The 24,808-nt window shown below is 36.4% G+C and overlaps 1 protein-coding gene across 1 annotated transcript in view; it reads left to right on the forward strand.

The window, feature by feature from the left end:
* Positions 1 to 23,225, forward strand: part of LOC112000093 (probable aminotransferase TAT2) — a 42,455-nt gene extending 19,230 nt beyond the window's left edge. The window contains exons 4-10 of the mRNA XM_065776191.1: positions 11,263 to 11,602; positions 11,731 to 11,949; positions 12,550 to 12,595; positions 19,133 to 19,146; positions 21,952 to 22,107; positions 22,207 to 22,300; positions 23,026 to 23,225. Of these exons, the coding sequence (XP_065632263.1) occupies positions 11,263 to 11,602; positions 11,731 to 11,949; positions 12,550 to 12,595; positions 19,133 to 19,146; positions 21,952 to 22,107; positions 22,207 to 22,300; positions 23,026 to 23,225 (1,069 nt within the window). The remainder of the gene's footprint in view (positions 1 to 11,262; positions 11,603 to 11,730; positions 11,950 to 12,549; positions 12,596 to 19,132; positions 19,147 to 21,951; positions 22,108 to 22,206; positions 22,301 to 23,025) is intronic.
* The last annotated feature ends 1,583 nt before the right edge of the window (positions 23,226 to 24,808 follow it).

Raw genomic sequence — 24,808 nt, forward strand, 5'->3', positions numbered from 1 at the left:
CATTCGATCGCAGACCAAGCCCATTGGTATTGGAGCAAATTGTGAAAATCCCTCACATTCTTTATTATTGTTTTTCATTCTTGTGTTTTTTCTTCTTCATTTTAAACAGAGACAGAGGCAGTGGAGCCTTTATATATATATATATATATATTTCTTTTTCTGGTAAGGCAGTGGGTCGGACATCAAATTCAGGGGAAAAGGCCAAAGATTCATACGGCCGAATCTTTAATCTCGGCCGGTATTGACTGAAACGGACTAAAACTCCCGGAATAGCCCAAAATGGGCTAAAATTCCACCCAAGGTGGAACATGGGTGGTTGCTGTTCCAGTTTACTCACCGGTATGAGATATTTCAGTCATTCTGGCCGAAACGGAACGGTATTAATAACAATGGTAATACCTATGGAAACTGGGCTCCCTACTTCTCGAACTGACGTGTTTTAGGTGAGAGAAAATGATCAATTACTCTGCAAGCTTCTGGATTTGATAGAAGAAAGCTGAGATGTGGCATCGATAAGGCTGGCTAACTATCAATAGAAAATTTGCCAAGGATACAACAAGGGAATCAAAAATAGGGAGTTTATTCCAAGAGATTTGGTACTAAGGAAAGTTTTGGGAAATACCTAAGATCCAGCTATGGGAAAGCTAAGCCCAACTTGGGAGGGGCCTTATAGGATCACATTTATTGGGAGGGGCCTTATAGCAACGCCGTGGAATGTTTTTAATTTAAAGAAATATTACTTTTGATAATTATGTAAGAAGATGTGAATTAATCATGTTACTATTTTGTCTATAGTAGTGAGTTTTGTGATGGCCTGACTAGGAACATTAAGATTGCATAGAGAAAGTAAACCCTGTGGTACTAGACCCTATCTTTACCTTGAGTGAGTTTTAAACTAAATTCTCTGCCTTAGTCTGACTTTTGGGTCACTAACAGAAAAATAATTAAAACTTTATTGAAAGTAAACCTCATGGTACTAGACCCTATCTTTGCCTCGGGTGGGTTTTAAATTGAGTTCTCTGCCTTAGTCTGACTTCCAAGTCACTAATAGAAATTCCAAGAGATTTGGTACTAAGGAAAGTTTTGGGAAATACCTAAGATCCAGCTATGGGAAAGCTAAGCCCAACTTGGGAGGGGCCTTATAGGATCACATTTATTGGGAGGGGCCTTATAGCAACGCCGTGGAATGTTTTTAATTTAAAGAAATATTACTTTTGATAATTATGTAAGAAGATGTGAATTAATCATGTTACTATTTTGTCTATAGTAGTGAGTTTTGTGATGGCCTGACTAGGAACATTAAGATTGCATAGAGAAAGTAAACCCTGTGGTACTAGACCCTATCTTTACCTTGAGTGAGTTTTAAACTAAATTCTCTGCCTTAGTCTGACTTTTGGGTCACTAACAGAAAAATAATTAAAACTTTATTGAAAGTAAACCTCATGGTACTAGACCCTATCTTTGCCTCGGGTGGGTTTTAAATTGAGTTCTCTGCCTTAGTCTGACTTCCAAGTCACTAATAGAGAACGAAATTAAAACTTTATTGAAAGTAAACCCCATGGTACTAGACCTTGTCTTTGCCTCAGGGGGGTTTTAAATTTAGTTCTCTGCCTGAGTCTGACTTCAAGGTCACTAATAGAAAACGAATTTAAAACTTTATTGAAATTAAATCCTGCAGTACTAGACCTGGTCTTTGCCTCGGATGAGTTGTGAATTGAGTTTTCTATCTTGGTATGACTCCATGGACACTAACAAGAAGCGAACTAAAAACTTTACAAAAAAGAAAAACAAGCTCCAAGGTAATGGACTTCATCTTTGCTACGAATGGATCTCAAACTATTGTCTTACTTAGTTTGCTCACATGGACATTAGCCAGAAGCATCAATAAGACTTGCTAGCACATAAGGTATGAGTTTCACGAAGCTAGAATCCTGGGTAAGTGATTAGCCAAGGTTATTACTTTAAGTTTGATCAAGTTGTTTAACTATCAGACATTGTTAAAACTTAGTAAATTATTAATCCAATAGAAAGCTAGTGGTATTTTCCTGTGGGAAAAAATATGTCTGAACAAAGTAAAAGATATGAGTATGAGGCATAGATTGATAAGAAGAAAATACTTAAAAGATACTTTCATAAATAAAAGTTCCAAACATATAAAGTAATTAAGTACAAAATAAAAGCCCCCAAAATTGGGCAAACCATAGAATTGTTTTTAGAGAAATGAAAATTCAAAGTAAGTTAAACATGACGCTCTTTGGTTAAAGATAATGCAGCATAAGTGGTCGCCTCTCCTCCACATGTTGTGGTAGGCCCAGCCCTCTCAACCTTTTTGATAGGAGATTTGTCATTGATGATGGCTTGGATCTCGGGGTTTGGTATGATGACTAGCTTTGTGAGGATAGGAACATTACGCTCTTGCCTCAAGGAAGATGCAGCCTCCACTTCTAACTTGTCCAAAACTACAATCCACCCTTTGGTAAAATAGACTTGAAAGTTCTGCTGCACCTCGGGCTTTACAGTGGCGGTGCAGTCATACTGACCTTGGCAGTAGGCCTCTTGAATTTTAGCATCATCAGTTGTCACTTAGCTTTTCAGCTTAGCATCCTTCCTCACAAGAGCAGTCCTGGCCTCTTGCAATTCCTTCTCTAAAGCATCTGCCTTGTCCATGATGGACTTGGTGTTCTCTTCAACCTTGGACCGCAACCTCTTAGATTCTGAGACCTTATTCATGACATCTGAAATCTTCTTAAGAAGATCCTCATTGTCGTTGCTTAACTCCTTGGCCCTAGCCTTGGCCGCTTGATACCTCTCCTCGATCACCACAGAGCATTAATACCCCTACCATTTAGTGAAGATAATGGTTTCATAAAAAATGAGGGAGATAGAAAAATGAAGGCAGTAATAAGAAAGGGAAGAATTTATTACCATGATAGCCTCTCTCTTCATGTTGAGTAGGAGGGATTCATCATCCCACTTGGCCCAGTGCTTTATGTCTTTAGGCAAGAGGAGGGCTTCACCCACGCTTTTAGCTACCTTGCCCCCACGACCTTCCCTCCACGGCCTGACCCTGTTGGTCGCAAGAAGGGGAACCCCATCCATGGTAAAAGAATGCGTGTAGGCAGGAGGCCTCCACGACATTAACATGGGAATCCCCTAGGTCAGGAGGGGAATTTTCAGAGCTAGGGGCAGCGAAAGTTTGGCTCGCCTCCTTTGGACGCTTTCGTCTGGCCCTAGTTTCACAGGTAGGAATTGCTACTATCGTAGTAGTTGAAGCAGCTTGGGTGACTGTGAGGGTATTAGTAGTTAGGATTGAAGGAGTTTGAGTTTTGGGCATGGTAGGAGTGGCCAAAAGTTGTGCAAGGGTCACCCCACTTCATTGAAACGTCATCTCGACTGGAGATTCTTCTAAAAGTTTGGCTTCTTGAACGTCAGATTCTTTTCGAGGAGGGGAAGGACTGTGGGGAGGGGCATTGCTCATTTTCTTCTTCTTCCTTTGGTGTCACGGGCTGTCAGTTAGAGTTGGCTTTATGATAGTAACCTCAAGGTCCTCGAGGGTGAAAGGAGGAGAAGAGTTGCTTCGATACCTTCCTTCTTCTCGGCAGGCTTGCTCAGAAGGGGATAAAATGTATCCCTTGTTGTGAACATCAATATAAGGGAGTAGAGGATGCTTCGCAGTTATACCCTTTCCTATAGCCTAGAAGCTTTGATACATAGGAGAGTAGCCGCGTATTAGGTAGGTTGCACAGAGTTAATTATTGCTGTGCGGGTAAATTGGAGACCTTAGCAACTTGTTCAAGTTTGTGGAGTTGATTAACTGCCTCTTCTTCTTAAAGGCGTGTTTCTCTAAAAAAGAAACAAGTAAATGTTAGTTATGTAGAATATGAAATACAACTCAGAAAAAAGATTAAAATAATAAGCTAGTTAAAAGAAAATCCTATTAATTCTACCCTCCTGCTTTACCTGCACTAGTGGGGCAATAGATTCCGCCAGGGTACCAGTTCCCCAAGATGATTAAATAATCTCCCTCTATTTCCTTGTCAAAATCCAAAAGGCTTGAGATAAGGCTTACCTCCACATGCTAGATCTTAAAGTAACTCAGAGGTTTTACTATCTTGAAAGTTATAAACATAGTTGACGTCGTGCTCAGTAAGCTTCAATCCGAGCCTCTTATTAAGGGTGTCTATACTACTAACAATCCTAAAGACATTAGGAGTACATTGGTCGAGACAGACCTTAAAGTGACGTAGGAAGTTGGTAAGAAGGTCACTCATGGGAATCCCCACTCCCCTCTCTACAATGGCAACGAGTGGGATTATCGCTCTGCCTTCCCCCCTTGAAAGTATTGCCTTGGATTCCAGGCAATAAATTACTTCTACATCATTAGGAAAATTATATTTCCTCCTAAACTCAGCTAATCTCTTAGGACTATCAACCATAGATTTAAATTTCCCCATTGTAAACAAAAACAAACTAGGAAGAAAAATATAAAGACAAGACTAATCTAGAGGAAGAAAAGTTGAGGGACTTACAAACAGGAAAAAGAAGCAGAGGAAAGGGGGGTCGCTAATCGTCGGAGAAGGAAGTGGTTGAGAAAAAAAAGAGAATTTTAGAGTATTGATAAAGTAATAATGGAGGAGCTTGAAGAAGGGTATGGAATCTCCCTTATATAGGAAAAGCAAGGGAGAGGAAGGGATAGGTGAGACCCTTCCTTTCCTGTCCTTTTTCCATTTTCCAAAGGGTTCATCTGGCCGTCCATTCAGCAACACGCGCTGATGATCGTGGGGCATGGAGCATGGGCGTGTTCGTGGCATTTATTGCCTAACGCCGCAACTGATCATAAATGCTAGTTAATGATTGCTTCGTCTCTCTCGAACCATAATCCCTACGTCAGTTATGATGACCTAGAGATCGTAGGGGGCTATTGTGGGGAGTTGAATAGTCACCTCTTGGGCCTAAAGCCCAATAAGCAATTGGGCCATGGGAAAGAATTGGGCTTGGCCTGTGTTTTGAAATGAATGCTCAGTGGATAATGAACCACAAAAGGAGAATAGCGGGATCATCCCAAGTATCATGGAAAAAATGAGTGACACAAAAGATTAGTTCCTGTGAAGATGGTAAGGTGCCACCTTAGCCGAGGTATGGTGCACGGGTGATCCACGTGTGATTACCAAGAGATTCCAAGAACCACAGGAAGGTTCTAGAACATGCAAGAAGGTTGAAGATTTTTACCTTCGCATTAGTGATGATGTTCTTACCTCACCTCTACCACATTAAATGCAAGTGAGATAGCCTGAACAATACCAACAACCCCTAAAAGTCAGAGTTCCAGGATAAAGGAGGGGAGGAATCCAATAAAGTTGAGAAAAATATCCCTAAGGCTTTAGCAAGTAATAGGATAGCTATAGTGATAAGAGCAAAGATTAAAGCTATAAAATGTGGAGGAGAGGTAAAGGAAGGGGGGATCTATAAAAAAATAAAAAAAATAAAAATAAAAAAAAATAAAAAAAAGAAGAAGAAAAATCAACCAGAGAGAGGGAGAGAGTAAAGATAACACCACGGGAATGTGAGAGTTATCTATTGTAATATCTAACTTGAAGTTGTAATACATGAGTTTAGAGAAATCAATTGCTTGAGTTTCCCATTGTGGAGTGTTTTTCCCTTTTTGTTTTCTTATACATATGCTGTTTAAATAGTTCAAGTGAGAATCTGTGCAAAACTCCTCGGGGAACAGATTTTACGACCCCACACAAGCTAATTGATTAATTTATGTTTTTCTCATATATATATATATAATAAACATCATGATTAAAATATTTCACCACTTCATAAATATGCTAATTAAAATTGAATCATTGTTATATTATTTTAGTTAATTAAATAAAGTTATTTTCGTGTATGAATTTATAAAAATTAGATTCATCAACATTGTATTGTTAAAATTTATGTATCATTTTTGTCACTAAATGGACTATTTATATTATCAATAAGTTATAAATAATAATTTGATAATGTTATAAATAATTTACAAGTTTAAATAATATCATAATCTCATGTCCATATAAGTATACCTTTATACATACTAGTATTATGCCCGTACAATGCATGACTTTACTCAAAATTATATGTAATTAAATCAAGATTATATTAATAATTAGTAAGCCACACTTGACACCTTGATAGACTTTTACTAAAGTAAATTAAATATCTTAATAATTAATGAGTCATATGACAAAACCATATTAATTTTAATATGTGTAATACATTCACATATTAAGACATTTGGTGCAAACATGCTGTGTAGTGTGTAAATTTTAATATATTAAAACAAAAAAAAAATGATAAAATTATGATATATAATTAAAATATTTAAAATAAATACCAAATTTTATTCTAATTGCTTGAAACTTTTGGTAATAGAATTTCAATTGAAGTACAATTATAGATTTCTGAATTGGACTAAATGCACCGAAGTGAAGCGAATTGCACTGAAATAGACTAAATGGACCTAAGTTGACTGAACTAGACTAAAGTGGACCAATGGATCTAAGTCGACTGAAATGGATTGAAGTTTTAGGATAAACTCTCTTAACAATAAATAAAAAAGTTTACTTTAATAATTAATGAGAGTGTCAGCAGTTGCCATAGAGAGCTATTTCCCACTTGGTGCAACCATAGTTTTTAGGACTCAACTTTTATTATATAATAATATAATAAAAATAAATATAAAATTTTACATTACATTTCTTGAAAGTTGACAATTTTGGTAATAGAATTTTATTTGAAATAGAACTTTTGAAACTTGGATAATAAAGTTCTATGTAGAGTAAACTACTGATATTTTAGTTTGATATACTATCTTAAGTCTAAACATTATCAACCATAGTCGCACCACTCAGTATTGTACCCAATGTTTAAAAATTAAACTGTTCAAAGATCTAGAAAAGAAGGAGGTTCAAGGTCTTGATGTTGGACTGGGATTCGATTGGACATCAAATAGGGATGCTGTCATAATTAATTTTATAATTAATTAAATACAAATAAGAGTATTAAATTTGTAAAAGTTAGAAAATTTTACTAAAAATATCTAAAGAAATTTACACAACTTTCAAATTAATTTTCAATATTTTTATATAACATCAAATAAAAATAATAAAGCATAAGAAAAAAGTATAAAAAGAAATATTGTGTTTAATAATCCATCAAGTAGAAAACATTTTAATCTAAAATCAGACAATTTTGAAAATAAATTCATGAATATAATATTCACATGCAAAACAATTAATCTCTTTGTAGAGAAGGAAAATTCCCGACCTATCACAAGCTGACACATCACACTACCAAGTCCACAAAATGCAGCCAATTACAAAGCGCCACATGCTACTGCTAGGTTTTACTATTGCTATTCAGAAGCCAACAGAAATTCGCCAAGTGTCATACAAGAACCAATCACACATCATCGCACGTGTAAGCAATGACATAATCAGCCTCGCACGTGTAAGCGATGACACAATCAGTCTCGCACGTGCAGGCGATGACATAAGCGGACCAATCAAGCTCTGCCACGTGTCACCAATCAGACTCCGCCACGTGTCGCTTACCTACCCCAAAACTCCCATAAATAGAAGCCTTCCTAAGCCATTAGGGAGACACCAAGAGCCATTTGAAGCACAAGCAGCATCAGAGAAGATTCAGAAGTCCAGAAGCTCTGTCGGAACAAAGCTCTAAAGCCTCCAAGAACTTCAAGAACTTCAACTTCGAATACGAAGAACGTTCGAAGAGAAATCATCCAAATCATCCGCCTAGATCCAAAAGTTTGCGGGAATCAAGCCTAAAGTGTCCGAAAACACCAACAAAGCACAAATCAGTGAAGCTCTACGGATTCAAGCGTCTAAAGCCCCGAAGAACTTCCACCACAAATCCAAGAACACGAAGAACACACGAAGAACACGAAGAACATGAAGAACAAAGAATTTCTAACAAGCTCATAGCCAGAGATTCATTGTAATTCTGTTTTAGCAATCTTCAATCCATCCTTCAACCAAATTGAAGGATATTTTGTGTTCAAGTCACAATCACAATAATCTCATGTCCATATAAGTATACCTGTATACATACTAGTATTATGCTCGTACAATGCATGACTTTACTCAAAATTATATGTAATTAAATCAAGATTATATTAATAATTAGTAAGCCACACTTGACACCTTGATAGACTTTTACTAAAGTAAATTAAATATCTTAATAATTAATGAGTCATATGACAAAACCACATTAATTTTAATATGTGTAACACATTCACATATTAAGACATTTGGTGCAAACATGCTGTGTAGTGTGTAAATTTTAATATATTAAAACAAAAAAAAAATGATAAAATTATGATATATAATTAAAATATTTAAAATAAATACCAAATTTTATTCTAATTGCTTGAAACTTTTGGTAATAGAATTTCAATTGAAGTACAATTATAGATTTTTGAATTGGACTAAATGCACCGAAGTGAAGCGAATTGCACCGAAATAGACTGAATGGACCTAAGTTGACTGAACTAGACTAAAGTGGACCAATGGATCTAAGTCGACTGAAATGGATTGAAGTTTTAGGATAAACTCTCTTAACAATAAATAAAAAAATTTACTTTAATAATTAATGAGAGTGTCAACAGTTGCCATAGAGAGCTATTTCCCACTTGGTGCAACCATAGTTTTTAGGACTCAACTTTTATTATATAATATAATAAAAATAAATATAAAATTTTACATTACATTTCTTGAAAGTTGACAATTTTGGTAATAGAATTTTATTTGAAATAGAACTTTTGAAAGTTGGATAATAAAGTTCTATGTAGAGTAAACTACTGATATTTTAGTTTGATATACTATCTTAAGTCTAAACATTATCAACCATAGTCGCACCACTCAGTATTGTACCCAATGTTTAAAAATTAAACTGTTCAAAGATTTAGAAAAGAAGGAGGTTCAAGGTCTTGATGTTGGACTGGGATTCGATTGGACATCAAATAGAGATGCTGTCATAATTAATTTTATAATTAATTAAATACAAATAAGAGGATTAAATTTGTAAAAGTTAGAAAATTTTACTAAAAATATCTAAAGAAATTTACACAACTTTCAAATTAATTTTCAATATTTTTATATAACATCAAATAAAGATAATAAAGCATAAGAAAAAGTATAAAAAGAAATATTGTGTTTAATAATCCATCAAGTAGAAAACATTTTAATCTAAAATCAGACAATTTTGAAAATAAATTCATGAATATAATATTCACATGCAAAACAATTAATCTCTTGAAATCACTTCTAAAAAAATCCTCTAAAAAAAATCTCTTAAAACCAAAATAAACTTAGCAAATGATCCAAATTCAAAGTAATACTAATTATAAAAAAATAAAAAATAAATAAAAATCTCTTATATTTACATCATCCATTAAAATTTGGTTATATATTATTCTTTAAATTGTAGAATAGATATTTTCTATACAAATACAATAATAATACTCTTCTCTAAAAAAAAAAAAAAAAAATTATAATAAATTCTTATCATCGCCTCATCTTTTTCCAAATCGATACTTCTTATTGCTGCCTCCTCTTTTTCCTTGCTTCACTTCATAAGTTTGTTTTGTGGGATATTGTGTTTTGATTGAAATAATTGCTTTAAGAGACCCCATCAATTTATAATAAGTAAGCATCGACAAGTCTTCAGATTTTTCCATTACTTTGCCTGTACAACTTGGTCATACTTTTGAGGTGACCTTTGAGAATTTATTTAAACTAAATTCTTTTCTTAAATGATATCTCATGATGTTTCCATGTGAGGTATCTAGGTTCAAATCCCTCCCTTACTCCCCTTGTAATTATTTATTATCAAAACAATTTTTTTATTTATTTACATCATCCATTAAATTTGAAGAGAATTTCAATATACAAATACAACTAAAATACTCTTCTCTAAAAGAAAAGTTACAATTTATATAATGCTTATTTCATCGCTTCCTCCTTTTCCTATTATAATAAAAAAATATGCTTATACCGCCTCCTCTTTTCCTTGTTTCACTTCGTATGTTTCGTTTGTGGGATATTGAGTTTTGATTGAAATACTTGTTTCAGAGACCCCATCAATTCATATAAAGTGAGCATCGATAGGTCTTTAGATTCTTCTATTGCTTTGCTAGTACAACTGGTCAAATTAGGTGAACTTTGAGAATTTATTTTAACCAGCTTCTTTTCTCGAATGGTATCTCAATAGCTCCAAATCTGAGCAACTCTGAATTGAAATCTTTGACAATTTTAGTTGCTTTTCATTGTCAAAATATCAAACATAAATGACAAGTTTGCAAAGCAAGGACAATAGTTTTCTGATTTGATACAAAGGATTGAATGTTTGGTTTCACAAGTGACAAGAAAATGACATTTTACATTGTTCCTGTTATGCATGAATCTCTGATTTTTTTTTTTTTTTATTTAGAAAACTGATTCTAGAATTGAACGAGGTTTGTTATTTTGTAGAAGACACTTGCTATCATATACACTTGCTCATCATATCAGACCCTGCCTATTGTGACATTTCTACTTGATAAGGAAGAATTTTCACATACGGCTAGCTAGCTCTTGAGAATACCAACAGCCTTTTACAATTAATTACTTTTTGTTTAGAAAATTGCAAATTATTTCTCTCTAAACAATAGAATTACCAAACAAAAATTATTTTAAAATTTTAAATATATTTCTATTTTAAAAAAATAACCTTTGATTCAAGTTTTTTTTTTTAATCACCTTGGATTCAAGTTTAAAATATCAAGAGTTGTGCTAAATATGACATTTTGAGCTAAGCTAAGGAAATTTTGTAACATTAGAAAAGGGAAAGAAAAAAACTATCAATGTGGGCTTATTCTTTCCTCACAAAGAAGCATAACCAACTAAAATAAGATTGGGTGAGTTCTAGTTAGTTCAACTGATAAAGTCTTTATGATTGAATAAGAGATTTATGATTCAATCTTTACCTCGCCTACACCAAATTACGATTAATGTCTTGGTCTGATGATAAAGAGTACAATCATTAGAAGCGGACCCCATAAGTTAAAACTCTATAAAAATAAAAATAAAATAAAAAACAAACTAAAATAAGGTTGTAGATCAATTAAAGTTCCAACATAGGAGTATAACAAAAAGCACATGAAAATTTCGAACTACTGTCATTCTAATTGATGCTCATCACACTTCCATTCCTTAACAGGGCAATTGCTGAATATCTCTCTCGTGATCTTATGTACCAATTATCGGCAGATGATGTTTATCTCATTGTTCGTTGCTCACAAGCAATAGAAATCATTTTATCTGTCCTTGCTCGCCCTGGTGCAAACATCTTGCTTCCTAAACCAGGCTATCCATTCTATGATGTTCGTGCTGCTTTCAGCCATCTCCAAGTCCGCCATTCTGGTCTTCTTTCCGACCAAAGTTGGGAGATTGATCTTGAATCTGTTGAAGCTCTAGCTGATGAGAACACTGTTGCTATAGTTATCATTAGTCCTGGCAATCCTTGTGGAAATGTCTTCACGTACCAGCATTTGGAAAAGGTGTGTCAAACTACACCTTAAAACTTGAAATTTCGGTTGTTTTGAATTTTGTTGTCACAATGTGAGATTAGGACCAGTGCCAATGATATATTTCTTGAAATTAAAGTTCTTGTTTTCACGTTTTTTAGGTTGCCGAGACTGCAAAAAAACTTGGCATTCTTGTGATTGCTGATGAAGTTTACCACCGTATTGTTTTTGGGAGTGATCCATTTGTGCCAATGGGAGAGTTTGGATCAATTGTACCTGTTGTTACACTTGGGTCTATATCAAAAACGTGGATTGTTCCTGGCTGGAGGATTGGTTGGATTGTGACAAATGACCCCAGTGGTATCCTTGAAAATTTTGGGGTGAGTGGTCTATCTCTATATTTTTACTCTCTCTCTCTCTCCTTCCTAAGTGAGTTTTGACTATAAGGGCAATCTCTCTGTCACAAGATTTCTCTCATATGGTATTCTTTCTTTGATTTGTGGGTGAAAATAATAATTCTTGATATATCTGTCATTGATCAAATTCATCTAATAATTCTTTCGCTCACCCAATGTATGTGGAATGTGAGGGATTGCACATTTCTGGATTAGTTAGCAAGTGATGAATGAAAGTCAATTTCATACAGTTAGCAGAAATGTCTATTTCATGCAGTTAGCAGAAGTGTCAATAAAACTGTAGAAATCTTTGCCGACTTTAAAAGGCCATGTACAAGCTAAACAATAAGGCTTGCTTCTGTGCTAGTAAAGAGAGGGGACATTTGTATCTGCACTCTGCAGTCACCAGAAGTGCTAGCCTATGCTATTTCGCGTTGAACTGAAGAACATAATTCATTTTCACATCCTTTGTCAAGTTCACATATTAATTAAGAAGTCCTACTTTTTGAATGTTTCAGTTCCTTAGAAGTCGTTGAGCTGAGCATTGACATTGTCAGATTTGTATGTTTGCTTTCATATTCCCAGGTTTTGCAGAGCCTTGAAAGCTATCTCAACATATGCCCCAACCCGCAACATTCATACAGGTATTTACGTGATTTAAGAAGCCTCCTTTTGGGTATCATATAATGTTTTATGTACATTTAACAGTGTACTAACATTTAATCATATTCTCACTTGTTCAAATATTAGTAAGTCCTCATTTTCAAGTATTGCATGCACATAAGCAGATAAAAACGCCAATTGACAGGGCTTCTAGGCCCTAATATCTGGAAGAATACCTGACCNTTATACCTGGGTACTAGACAGAACCAAGGTATTGCATGGTCCTCGGACTCAAACCTATGGGGAAACTAGATACTTACAGAAAAATAGAAGTGGTAGATAGAACCAAGGCATTGCATGGTCCTCGGACCCAAACCTGTGGTAAAACTATTCACACCGTTATACTTGGGTACTAGACAGAACCAAGGTATTGCATGGTCCTCGGACTCAAACCTATGGGGAAACTAGATACTTACAGAAAAATAGAAGTGGTAGACAGAACCAAGGCATTGCATGGTCCTCGGACCCAAGCTTATGGTAAAACTATTCACACCGTTATACCTGGGTACTAGACAGAACCAAGGTATTGCATGGCCTTCGGACTCAAACCTATGGGGAAACTAGATACTTACAGAAAAATAGAAGTGGTAGACAGAACCAAGGCATTGCATGGTCCTCGGACCCAAACCTATGGTAAAACTATTCACACCGTTATACCTGGGTACTAGACAGAACCAAGGTATTGCATGGTCCTCCTACTTAAACCTATGGGGAAACTAGATACTTACAGAAAAATAGAAGTGGTAGACAGAACCAAGGCATTGCATGGTCCTCGGACCCAAGCCTATGGTAAAATTATTCACACCGTTATACCTGGGTACTAGACAGAACCAAGGTATTGCATGGTCCTCGGACTCAAACCTATGGAGAAAATAACTATCTGTAGAAAAACCAGAGTGTTACCTAGATTCAAGTTATAGTACGGTCCTTAGATTTATATTTGAAGGATAGCAGGTGATCTCATAAGACTAACTCCAGAATAGAATACAAATATTGAGCAGAATAATAGAGTAAAGCAAGTAAAAGAAAATATCCATAGTTGGAAGCAAGGTATTGAGCATTCAGTTCAAACAGAAAATATACAGTCTCCTTACAACGCCACCGAGGTAAGAAATAAAATGAAATAAAAGAGAAAATAAACAGAATTGTCCTATGTCATACACCAGTCTCCCCAACTCAGTAGGCAAATTAATTCGACAAGCAGATCAAAAGGCTTTAACCAAGGCCTAAAGGCTTTGTCTTGAAGGGTCCGCAGGAGGCCTCGCCATGTCTTGTGGTATTTCTTGACCCTCGGTTCTAACTCCCCCCAACGTTCTCTGGGGTTCAACCTCCTCGGAGGGTTGGTCAGCCGAGGATATATCCTCGGCGGTCTTATTGTGGCTCTCAGTCGCTGGTAATGCAGACCCCTCCTCGGGAGCAGCAGGGGCAGTCTCGCGAATTGCAATAGGGTAATATACCCTGTCTTCCCTGCTAAGGTCAGATGAGGCATCAACCCCTGCTTGGTTGAGGGCTTCATGCCAGGTCTGAGAACAGTAATGCCTGCACACTGCAGGAACTTGAGCCTGAAGGGTGGCTTCAGTCTTAGCCACCCCATCTGCGAAAGCCACCTCCTCCGCCTGTTCTACAGAGCGCTCAGCGTCTATTTTTGCAAATACCGCCTCATCTTTGGCTCTCACAGCCTCGTCCCTAGCATACTCGGCAATACCTTTCTTATGGATTACCTCGGTCAACTTTTCCTTCAGGTAGGTAATGTCCCCTTTGGCAATCTGTAGTTGGCCCTCAACGTCTTGCAAGCGATTGGTTTGATCCTCAGCTTGCTTCCTAGCCACGGCTAGGTCGGAGGCAGCAGTATCCCTGGCCTTTGTCATCTCCTCCAGATCCTCGGTCGCCTTTTTTAGGTTGGCCTCAGATCTCTTGAGGGTACTAGCAGCTTTCAAGAACTTGTCACGCTCTTGCGCTAAGGCACTGCTCTGGCCATCGACCTCATCGTCTAACCTGAAAAGAGCTTGGATAGCCTGCCAATAAAAACAAGTAACTCTGTAAAGAGAAAGGAGAGTACTAAGCGACAAAATTCGAATAAAGTAAATAGGTACCAAAGGACCCACCATGCCTAGATATTTCTTAAGGTCAAGGACAACCTCTGACCCACTCATATTTCTTAGCTCGGCCATGTCAGTGGGAAGAAGAAGAGATTTCTCCAGGGCATCGGCTACAAGAGCCCCCTCGGCTCATTGAGATTCCCGTATTGATGCGTTATCCATCAAGGGCTGATCATGGAGCATGGCAGCAGGCAGCCAGGCTTGAGCCTCGAACTGCTGGATGGTCTTCCTACCTTTCCGTTGACCACCGAGCTTCAGTCGCTTTGGAGGTCTGCGAAATCCACCCTCCTCGGGCGGGGAATCGGATTTGGTCCCATCCATTGGCTCCTTACCCTTGGAAAGTCTCTTCCTTTTTGGGTCATGAGACTCTGTCTGAGGGTCTGATACTGTGGGGACAGAGGTTGACCTGGTTTGCACAGTTAAAATCTGGGGCGGAGGTGTTGGGGGCTGGGGCTGCGACTCTTCCGGTGCACCCTTCTTGGCACCGCCTTCAAGCAGGTCAAGAAGACTGGTTTGGGGCTGTCTTTTTAAAACCATCTCAGCCTGAGTACCAACTCTTAGGGACCGAAGATCGGCTTCGGACAGATGAGGGTCTCCCAGGTCACCAGAGGGATCCTCGGACTGATCAGCTAAGTTGAACACACTATATTCGTCCTCAGAAGAGCTCAGTTCAACCACCTCCCTTGCCTTCTTAGATAGTCCTTCCTCGGCCACCGTTACTTGTTGGGATGAGGAGGGATCTGCTAGCGGAATGCCTTCAGGTATGTGAGACCCCTCAGAAAATGCAAAACCGTCCTCCACCATGGTAATCTACGTAAGCCGAGGGTCACGAGCTCTAATTATGTACTTCGGGACTGGGAATGATTTCTGAGCTGGGTCGCATCTGAGGATTTTGTGAGCAGCTCTGACCTGGTTATCAGTTTCGTTTAGGAAAAGTTCTGACCTAAGAACGGTTTCCAAATCCGCTTTGTTAACCAGGTGGAAATGACGTGCAAAGGCGTGCGGATCTGCGAAAAGAAAAGTGAAACTCCTGTGGTTAATCAACCAAAGTGGATATGCAGTTATAAAAATAAAAATACTGAAACCTAGATTGTTTCCTACTTTGGATACCCTACCTGGCTCCCCCTCTACTGTTGGGCAGTGAAAACCGTCGTGCCACTCCCCCGACGCTATGAGGAAATCTTGAGTCAACCCCTTATTAGAATCAGGAAGACACTGGATGAGTTGGACCCTATCGTCCCTCGTCTTCATATAATACGTCTTACCCCTCAGGTGATGAAGGTTATAGCACCAGTTCACATCGTGGTGAGTCAATCTCAGCCCCATTTTCTCATTCAAGGTATCTACACACCCTAATATCCTAAATACATTCACGGCGCACTGGGTAGGAGCCAGGCGGAAATGCCTAAGGTAATTGAGAGTCACTGGCCTCATAGGGATTCTCATCCCTCCTTCTACAAAAGCAACTATCGGGATCACGACTTCACCCTCTCTCCTTTTAATGTACCACTCCCCTTCTTTACAGTACTTCAAACTCACATTATTGGGTATCCCATAGTCAACAATGAATTTGTTTATCATCTCGTCAGACTCAACCAACTTCTTAAACTTACCCATTCCCCAAGGACGACTAAAGATTCCAGAAGAAGAAAAGAAGGAATAGAATCAAGGAAAATTTGGGGCCACCAGAAAAAGAAGACTTACAGAAATATGACGATTTTCTTTAGGTAGTGTGCAAGTTGAACCAGATTCAAATCATACGCATCAATGGTTGTAAGCGCGAAAACGAGGAAACCAGGCGGTTCAAACAGGTACTTATACTCCTCCCTAGGTTCCCCAAATGTAACCACCTGCCCATAAAAGCAGGGGATCCCCACCGAACAATTACCATCACACCGTTGAAAGTGGGAAACGTGGTGCCGCCAAAATTTAATGTGGGCACACACTGAGTCTTGAAACTCCAAAACGTACATCGGGCAGTCGAAAAGTCACCAGCATTAGCACGAACCGAAGTGGGGCGATTCGTCTAGAAGGCCCGTGGATATCAAAACCTTCCTCCCCGTCCGAGGGAACGTGCAGCAGGGTTTTGAGGGGCTATTGTGGGGCCCGTGGGCCTGATAGCCTCAGCCCATTGTGTAGTAGGCCCAAGGCCCGCGCCGAGGAAGGATGACCATCCAAGGCTAAATTAGGGAGAGATTCTTTTTTGGACCCACACCGAGGACCTCTTCGTCCTCGGCATACTAAGGATAATTTTGGGAAGGGACAAGCCCAGAACAAGCTGTCACCTCCACACTTAATGCATTCACCTAACCCCTCTGGCCGCATTAATGGGGATGCAACCCCTTAGCAGGGCGACGTTGATCAGTGTGAACCACTTGAGTGTTGATAAGGCCTCTGATATGACGGACGGTCAGAAGAAAGGTGAATGGATGATCAACAGATGGAAGAACGAGATAGGATAATGAAGACTATATAAAGAGGAGTGAGTAAAGTTAGAGGAGGGGGAAAAAGAAAGAATAAAATGGGCTTCTCGGCCATGGGCCGAGGAGCACCCCCCAGCTGTAAATAGTTCTAAGTATTTCTTTTATAAAAGAAGAGAGTTCATGCTTGGTGAACGACGGTCAGCGCCTAAACCTTCAATCCATTCTCTACAAATTTATTGTCTGGGGCTTGTTGGGCTGAAAATCCAAATTGGGTCCCTACAATTAGAAAAGGGAAAGGGGCTTATTCTTTCCTCACAAAGAAGCATAACCAACTAAAATAAGATCGGGTGGGTTCCAGTTAGTTCAACTGATAAAGTCTTTGATGGTTGAATAAGAGATTTATGATTCAATCTTTACCTCGCCTACACCAAATTACGATTAATGTCTTGGTCTGATGATAAAGAGTACAATCATTAGAAGCGGACCCCATAAGTTAAAACTCTATAAAAATAAAAATAAAATAAAAAAACAAACTAAAATAAGGTTGTAGATCAATTAAAGTTCCAACATAGGAGTATAACAAAAAGCACATGAAAATTTCGAACTACTGTCATTCTAATTGATGCTCATCACACTTCCGTTCCTTAACAGGGCAATTGCTGAATATCTCTCTCGTGATCTTATGTACCAATTATCGGCAGATGATGTTTATCTCATTGTTGGTTGCTCACAAGCAATAGAAATCATTTTATCTGTCCTTGCTCGCCCTGGTGCAAACATCTTGCTTCCTAAACCAGGCTATCCATTCTATGATGTTCGTGCTGCTTTCAGCCATCTCCAAGTCCGCCATTCTGGTCTTCTTTCCGACCAAAGTTGGGAGATTGATCTTGAATCTGTTGAAGCTCTAGCTGATGAGAACACTGTTGCTATAGTTATCATTAGTCCTGGCAATCCTTGTGGAAATGTCTTCACGTACCAGCATTTGGAAAAGGTGTGTCAAACTACACCTTAAAACTTGAAATTTCGGTTGTTTTGAATTTTGTTGTCACAATGTGAGATTAGGACTAGTGCCAATGATATATTTCTTGAAATTAAAGTTCTTGTTTTCACGTTTTTTAGGTTGCCGAGCCTGCAAAAAAACTTGGCATTCTTGTGATTGCTGATGAAGTTTACCACCGTATTGTTTTTGGGAGTGATCCATTTGTGCCAATGGGAGAGTTTGGATCAATTGTACCTGTTGTTACACTTGGGTCTATATCAAAAACGTGGATTGTTCCTGGCTGGAGGATTGGTTGGATTGTGACAAATGAACCCAGTGGTATCCTTGAAAATTTTGGGGTGAGTGGTCTATCTCTATATTTTTACTCTCTCTCTCTCTCCTTCCTAAGTGAGTTTTGACTATAAGGGCAATCTCTCTGTCACAAGATTTCTCTCATATGGTATTCTTTCTTTGATTTGTGGGTGAAAATAATAATTCTTGATATATCTGTCATTGATCAAATTCATCTAATAATTCTTTCGCTCACCCAATGTATGTGGAATGTGAGGGATTGCACATTTCTGGATTAGTTAGCAAGTGATGAATGAAAGTCAATTTCATACAGTTAGCAGAAATGTCTATTTCATGCAGTTAGCAGAAGTGTCAATAAAACTGTAGAAATCTTTGCCGACTTTAAAAGGCCATGTACAAGCTAAACAATAAGGCTTGCTTCTGTGCTAGTAAAGAGAGGGGACATTTGTATCTGCACTCTGCAGTCACCAGAAGTGCTAGCCTATGCTATTTCGCGTTGAACTGAAGAACATAATTCATTTTCACATCCTTTGTCAAGTTCACATATTAATTAAGAAGTCCTACTTTTTGAATGTTTCAGTTCCTTAGAAGTCGTTGAGCTGAGCATTGACATTGTCAGATTTGTATGTTTGCTTTCATATTCCCAGGTTTTGCAGAGCCTTGAAAGCTATCTCAACATATGCCCCAACCCGCAACATTCATACAGGTATATACGTGATTTAAGAAGCCTCCTTTTGGGTATCATATAATGTTTTATGTACATTTAACAGTGTACTAACATTTAATCATATTCTCACTTGTTCAAATATTAGTAAGTCCTCATTTTCAAGTATTGCATGCACATAAGCAGATAAAAACGCCAATTGACAGGGCTTCTAGGCCCTAATATCTGGAAGAATACCTGACCACCTATATCAGAAGCCACGTACGAACATATAGACAACAATTTTTATCATTTCCTATTTAAATATCTTAGTATTTTATATATCAATTTCTGTGTTACCCTTAATTGCATCAATTATTCAATTTACTCTTACCTCATTGAATTAGAATTTATGTTTGTTTCAATTTATCATTTTTTTTTTCATTACATCCTTTTGTCTGTCTTTTTTTTCTGCAACCATAGAAAAACTTTAGTCTTTAGCACTGTATTAGTTTATTTAATTGTTAACACTTGATATCTTTCACTCAAATCAGTTTCACTTCTATTTCCTAACAAACCCCTGCCCCGCTGTTGGAGCCATAATAAGCCCATAATTGCAAAAGAAAGTTCAGCAGAACTTGTGTATGATAAACAATTTTATGAATTATGACAACTAGCTGATGTCCCATGCGATGCACGGGTACTGTATCAATTTACTTTAAAATATTTTATTAAAAAGTAAAAACTATATTTATTTTATATAAAATTATCTTTATGACTATGCCTAATACGTTTTCTTAATATTGTTGCCTCTACCAGTGCTCCTAGTCATGAATTATCTCTCTCCTTGGATTGAAACTTTTCAATAACATATGCTAAATCTCCCTCTAAGATGATATATCTTACACATATCTCAATTTCAAAATTAATAGCCTAGACAATCGTTGTTAGTTTTGCTTTCTTCAAATTCAAATTGCTCTCCCTTTACAACTCAATGCTACAATGAATGACTTGTTATCCTCAAATGTCACATTAGAGATAAGAACTAATTCAAATTTAAAAGATAAGAACTCTTTATTTCGTAAGGTTCATAATTTTAAGACTTCTTCAAGTGCCACATTAGAGATAAGAACTATTCAAAATAGAGCATGTGTCTCAAACATGTGTATTATTTATATGCTTCCATGCCATACGCTTTTGATGCATACTGCCCTTCATTTTGGTTCAAGAACATATGCTAGTAGAAACAAACAGATCAGTGAGGAAGAAAGCTGAGGTGCTACTTTCTATGTAAATATTTGGGCAAATGAATGCTTGAAATCAATATCTTCTTATATAAATTTCACAGGTTTCTCATTATTCTATATGAGAATGTAGGGGGACGTGAAAGAAAATATAGATTTAAAACCTAATAAATTTTAATTGTTTACAATTATATGTCCAATTTGGTTGATCAATACCCTAAAGAATACACAATAGAAAAAGTTAAAAGTTTCAATTCTTATTCCTCAAACTTCCTCATCAGCCAAGCAAAGGATTTTTTTCTTCTATAGTCAAATCATAAAATCTATTACAATTGAAGGTACATATAAAAACATATTTTAACCTTGTGAAGTTAAGATCAAATGATAAAACAACAAAAAATTATGTCTAAAAAAGTGAAGAATTTGAATTATATGAGCAAAAAAAAATTACCTAGCTTCAATGATCTTGACGTTGGTTTTCATCCACTATTCCACTAAGCAATAGACATAGCCCTTTTCTCAAGTTGCTAAAGAAGCATTTAAGGACAAAATTGGGGCTTCTAATATGTAAAAGGAGTTTGCTTTCATGTCAAACATTTGAATTAGTGATTTTTTTCTGGATTTTTGTTTGACACCCAAAAACATATAAAACCAAAAATAAATTTTTAGTATAAAAACATTAATAAGAATTGGAGAGTCAAAGATCACTGCACAAATAAAGCCAAAGAGGCAAAGACACACACTTAAACAACAATAATATAATTTTTATATAATTCTAGAGCTCCATCTATGCTTCTCACGATTTGGCATACCATCAGATTAAATATATTAAAATTAAAGCAAAAATAGGCATGAATGAAGCACTTACTGTATCCAAAAAGAGAAGAAATTAACAAAGCTTAAGAGTGAAAGATAAGTTTTTCTAAGCATGGAGAGAATGTCAATGGCGGATTCGAGGGCTTTTCATCTTCGGCACTCATTCCTTAAGGTTAAGACAAAACCACATGCATAACATGACCAAATGTACGGGAAAAAGAAGAGACAGAAGTAAGAGAATAGCAAGAGGTGAAAAGAGACATTGGTTTGTGTTACTGCGTAATTGCACCAAGTATGCTAAAAGGCATGAAGGGAAAACATAAGCCTTAATAATAGAGTATTTTTTTTTTTTGGCTGAATGCACTTATTGATAGAGTTTAATATAGAAGATAGAGAGACTATGCCAAAGGAAGGTGCCACTTGGCAGAACCTTATGCTTTTCCGCATAAAATCTCTACTTTTATATGTGTATTGATGGTAATTGGAGTTTCCTTCTTACATTAATTTTTTCTAAAACTAATTCTCTTGTATGCGTGTCCAATGCATATGAATTTATAATTGCTTTGTATTTGTTCTACATGGTCGGACATGATCATAGAGGTAATAGAGCTGCCAAAGACTCATATTAGAATGAAATCTGGCTTGTCCTTTTAAATATGCCATTTGCTTCCCCCACCTGCATGTACATTTATCAAGATAAATCATCATCTTTGATAACTTTTCCAAAGTACAATGAGACATGTATGAAAATCCATCCTCTTATATTTCTTAGCCCTTACCAAGAACAATGACTTATTCTTTGTTTCAGGGAGCAGTTGCTCAGATCCTTGAGAATACAAAAGATGATTTCTTCTCAAAAATTATTAACATAATCAAAGAAGCTGCAAATATTTGTTATGATAGAATTAAAGAGATTCCTTGCCTTACGTGTCCACACAAACCCGCAGGATCTATGTCTGTAATGGTAAAGACATTTAAAATTACAGATTTGTAGTGCTTCAACATTAACATTGTCAACATTATTGAATGAAAATTTCTTTGCAAAAGTAAAATAAAATCACAGGCGAACTTAAACCTGTCACTTCTTGAAGACATCAGTGATGATATGGACTTTTGCTTCAAGCTTGCCAAGGAGGAATCTGTGATTGTTCTATCAGGTAAGAATTATACTTGTTGCCATTGCTTTAAATCATTCTCATTCTTTTTGCATGCATACTTTTTTTTTTTAAAGTGCATTCTCAACTAGGCTATGTATTGCATCAAAGATCTAGCATATGAAATTTCTAATTCTACTCGTTTTTTAATAGGGATGTTTGGTAAGAACTTAGCATACCTAATGCCTAAATTAGGGTTGTTGAATATCAGTTTGAAAAATTCTTAGTTTACATTGTACTAGCATTAATATAAGATTTACATTGATAGTACAATGTAAACCTATAATTAACCTATCAATTAATCTGTCCCATCTGAAGTCCAATTGTATTCGAAAATTTTCTTATAACACAAATTCTAGTGTGTCACTAACCTTTTCAAGAAGACTCTGATCATATATATATAAGAAATTCTTGAAACATTTGGATGTCGATCATGACTATTACAACTAATTAAATTGATATCCTTTACCAATTGATGGACAAAAGAGAGGAAGAAAATGAGCTGCTACCCTGGCCGACAAACAGAAAAACTAACAAATCTTGGACAATGATGTCAATATAAAAACTTAAAAACCTAGTGTTTAGATCCTTGTAAATATGTATACATGTATGAAATTGTTTGTACGTCTTCGTAGATGTAGCTGCTACTCTAATCAGAATTTTTTGTATTATTTTTTTTTTCTTTTTAAAATGCTATCTTATTAATCATAGACACTTGCGTTTTGCAGGGTGTGTTGTTGGAATGAAAAATTGGATCCGCTTAACTTTTGCTATTGATCCCGCTTCTCTTGAAGAAGGCCTTAGTAGCTATAAATTTTTCAGGAGGCAAATAGGCAATAACTATAAATTTTTCATTCAAGTTATGGAGGTTCTTCTCCTATCTAAGCTATTCAAACATCTTTGCTCGTTATCTGAAATCTCTCCATAAAACCTTGGAACTTTATTAGACTTTAGTTCAATTCAAATTTCTGCTTTAGAATAAAGATTTAAGGTTTGCTTACGATGATTAATGACTGAGATAGAGATTAGACTCTGTTGGGTTTATTTTTACCCCTATTAATTTTAATCAATTATCCAAATTGATTAAATTATTAAATTATGCAAATATTCAATTATAATGCATTGGGCACAACCATATCACTTATCTAGAGTTCAAAGCAGTGAAAAATAAAATTGACATAGATGATACAGTCATGATAGGAAAACCTAAATAGAAAAACCCATAGTGGGCATGGGATTATATATAGGTCACCTATCCTTGAAGACTTCACTAACTAAGATTGAGGTTAAAAGTACAATGAAAATATCTGATCCCGCATCACCTACCTACAATAAAACCTAGTAAGCTAAGTGCAACTCCAACTCGATTGGATTACTCTTCTTAGCGACCTTCTTCAATGTGTGCTGATCTTCAATCCGTGACCGACTTCACAACAGCAAGTCTATGCTAGGTCCTTTAAATAATACAACAAATAGGGCTCGAATTGGGAATGGTAAAGTTGATAGAAACTTGGTTACACAAACCCTAACAGCATAGACAGAGCTCTCTCTCTCTCTCTCTCTCTCTCTCTCTCTCTCTCTCTCTTCCTTTAAGGATGGCTTATAACGTCCTTTAAATAACACAACAAATGGGGCTCAGATTGGGTTTGAAACAAACAAATTATAGGCTTTTCATGTTGCTGATTCCCACATCTCGATAAATCAACTAGAAGTCGAGATTCGATAGATCGAGGAAGATTCAAATAAGAGTGAGGGAAACAAATACTTTTATTTTTTAAGTAGATTCTTTAATATAGAACTTTAACACTATAAATTAAGAATCAAATGCATCAAAAAGTGTCTTTTGACACGAATTTAGCAATACATTAAAGTTTGGCCCTAGCTCTGTGTTATTTCTTAAATCATAATTTGCATATCCTTTGTTCTCCCTATTCCACCCCGCCCACCCCCCCCCCTCTTTTAAGTCTAAGAACGGGATTCTCCAAAAAAAAAAATAATAATAATAATAATAATAAAAAAAAAAAAAAAGAAAGAAAAGTCTAAACACGGAGATTGTCAATGTGAAATTATCCTTTATTCTTCTTCTTTGTGAAATTATTGTCCATTTAGATTTCCAAATATCATTCAAACGAACGCGAAGAACATTTGATTTTAGGTTAAAAAAAAAATCAAATTGGTCTTAATGTCAAAGATCAAAATGTGGACTCGAGATCAAGACAAAATAGTAGTCCAAAAAATATCAAATTGGTCTTAATGTCAAGACTAAAACGTAGTCTCAAAGATCGAGACCAAATAGTAGTCATGACTTTTAGATGTTATAAAATCAAATTTAATTATTTTAATAAGAGATTTTTTTTTTCCTTTCTTTCAAATATAAAACTTTCAACCTTAAGGAAGCTGTGCGGTAAATAAATGTCCCGCAACAATATAGAATAATAAAGAAATACTTGAATGTTATACAACTAATAACAATTAATATAATTGCATAATACAACTAGCGACACCCATTAA

The sequence above is a fragment of the Quercus suber genome, unplaced genomic scaffold (assembly GCF_002906115.3).
Source record: "Quercus suber isolate HL8 unplaced genomic scaffold, Cork oak 2.0 scaffold_8, whole genome shotgun sequence".
Taxonomy (NCBI): Eukaryota; Viridiplantae; Streptophyta; class Magnoliopsida; order Fagales; family Fagaceae; genus Quercus; species Quercus suber.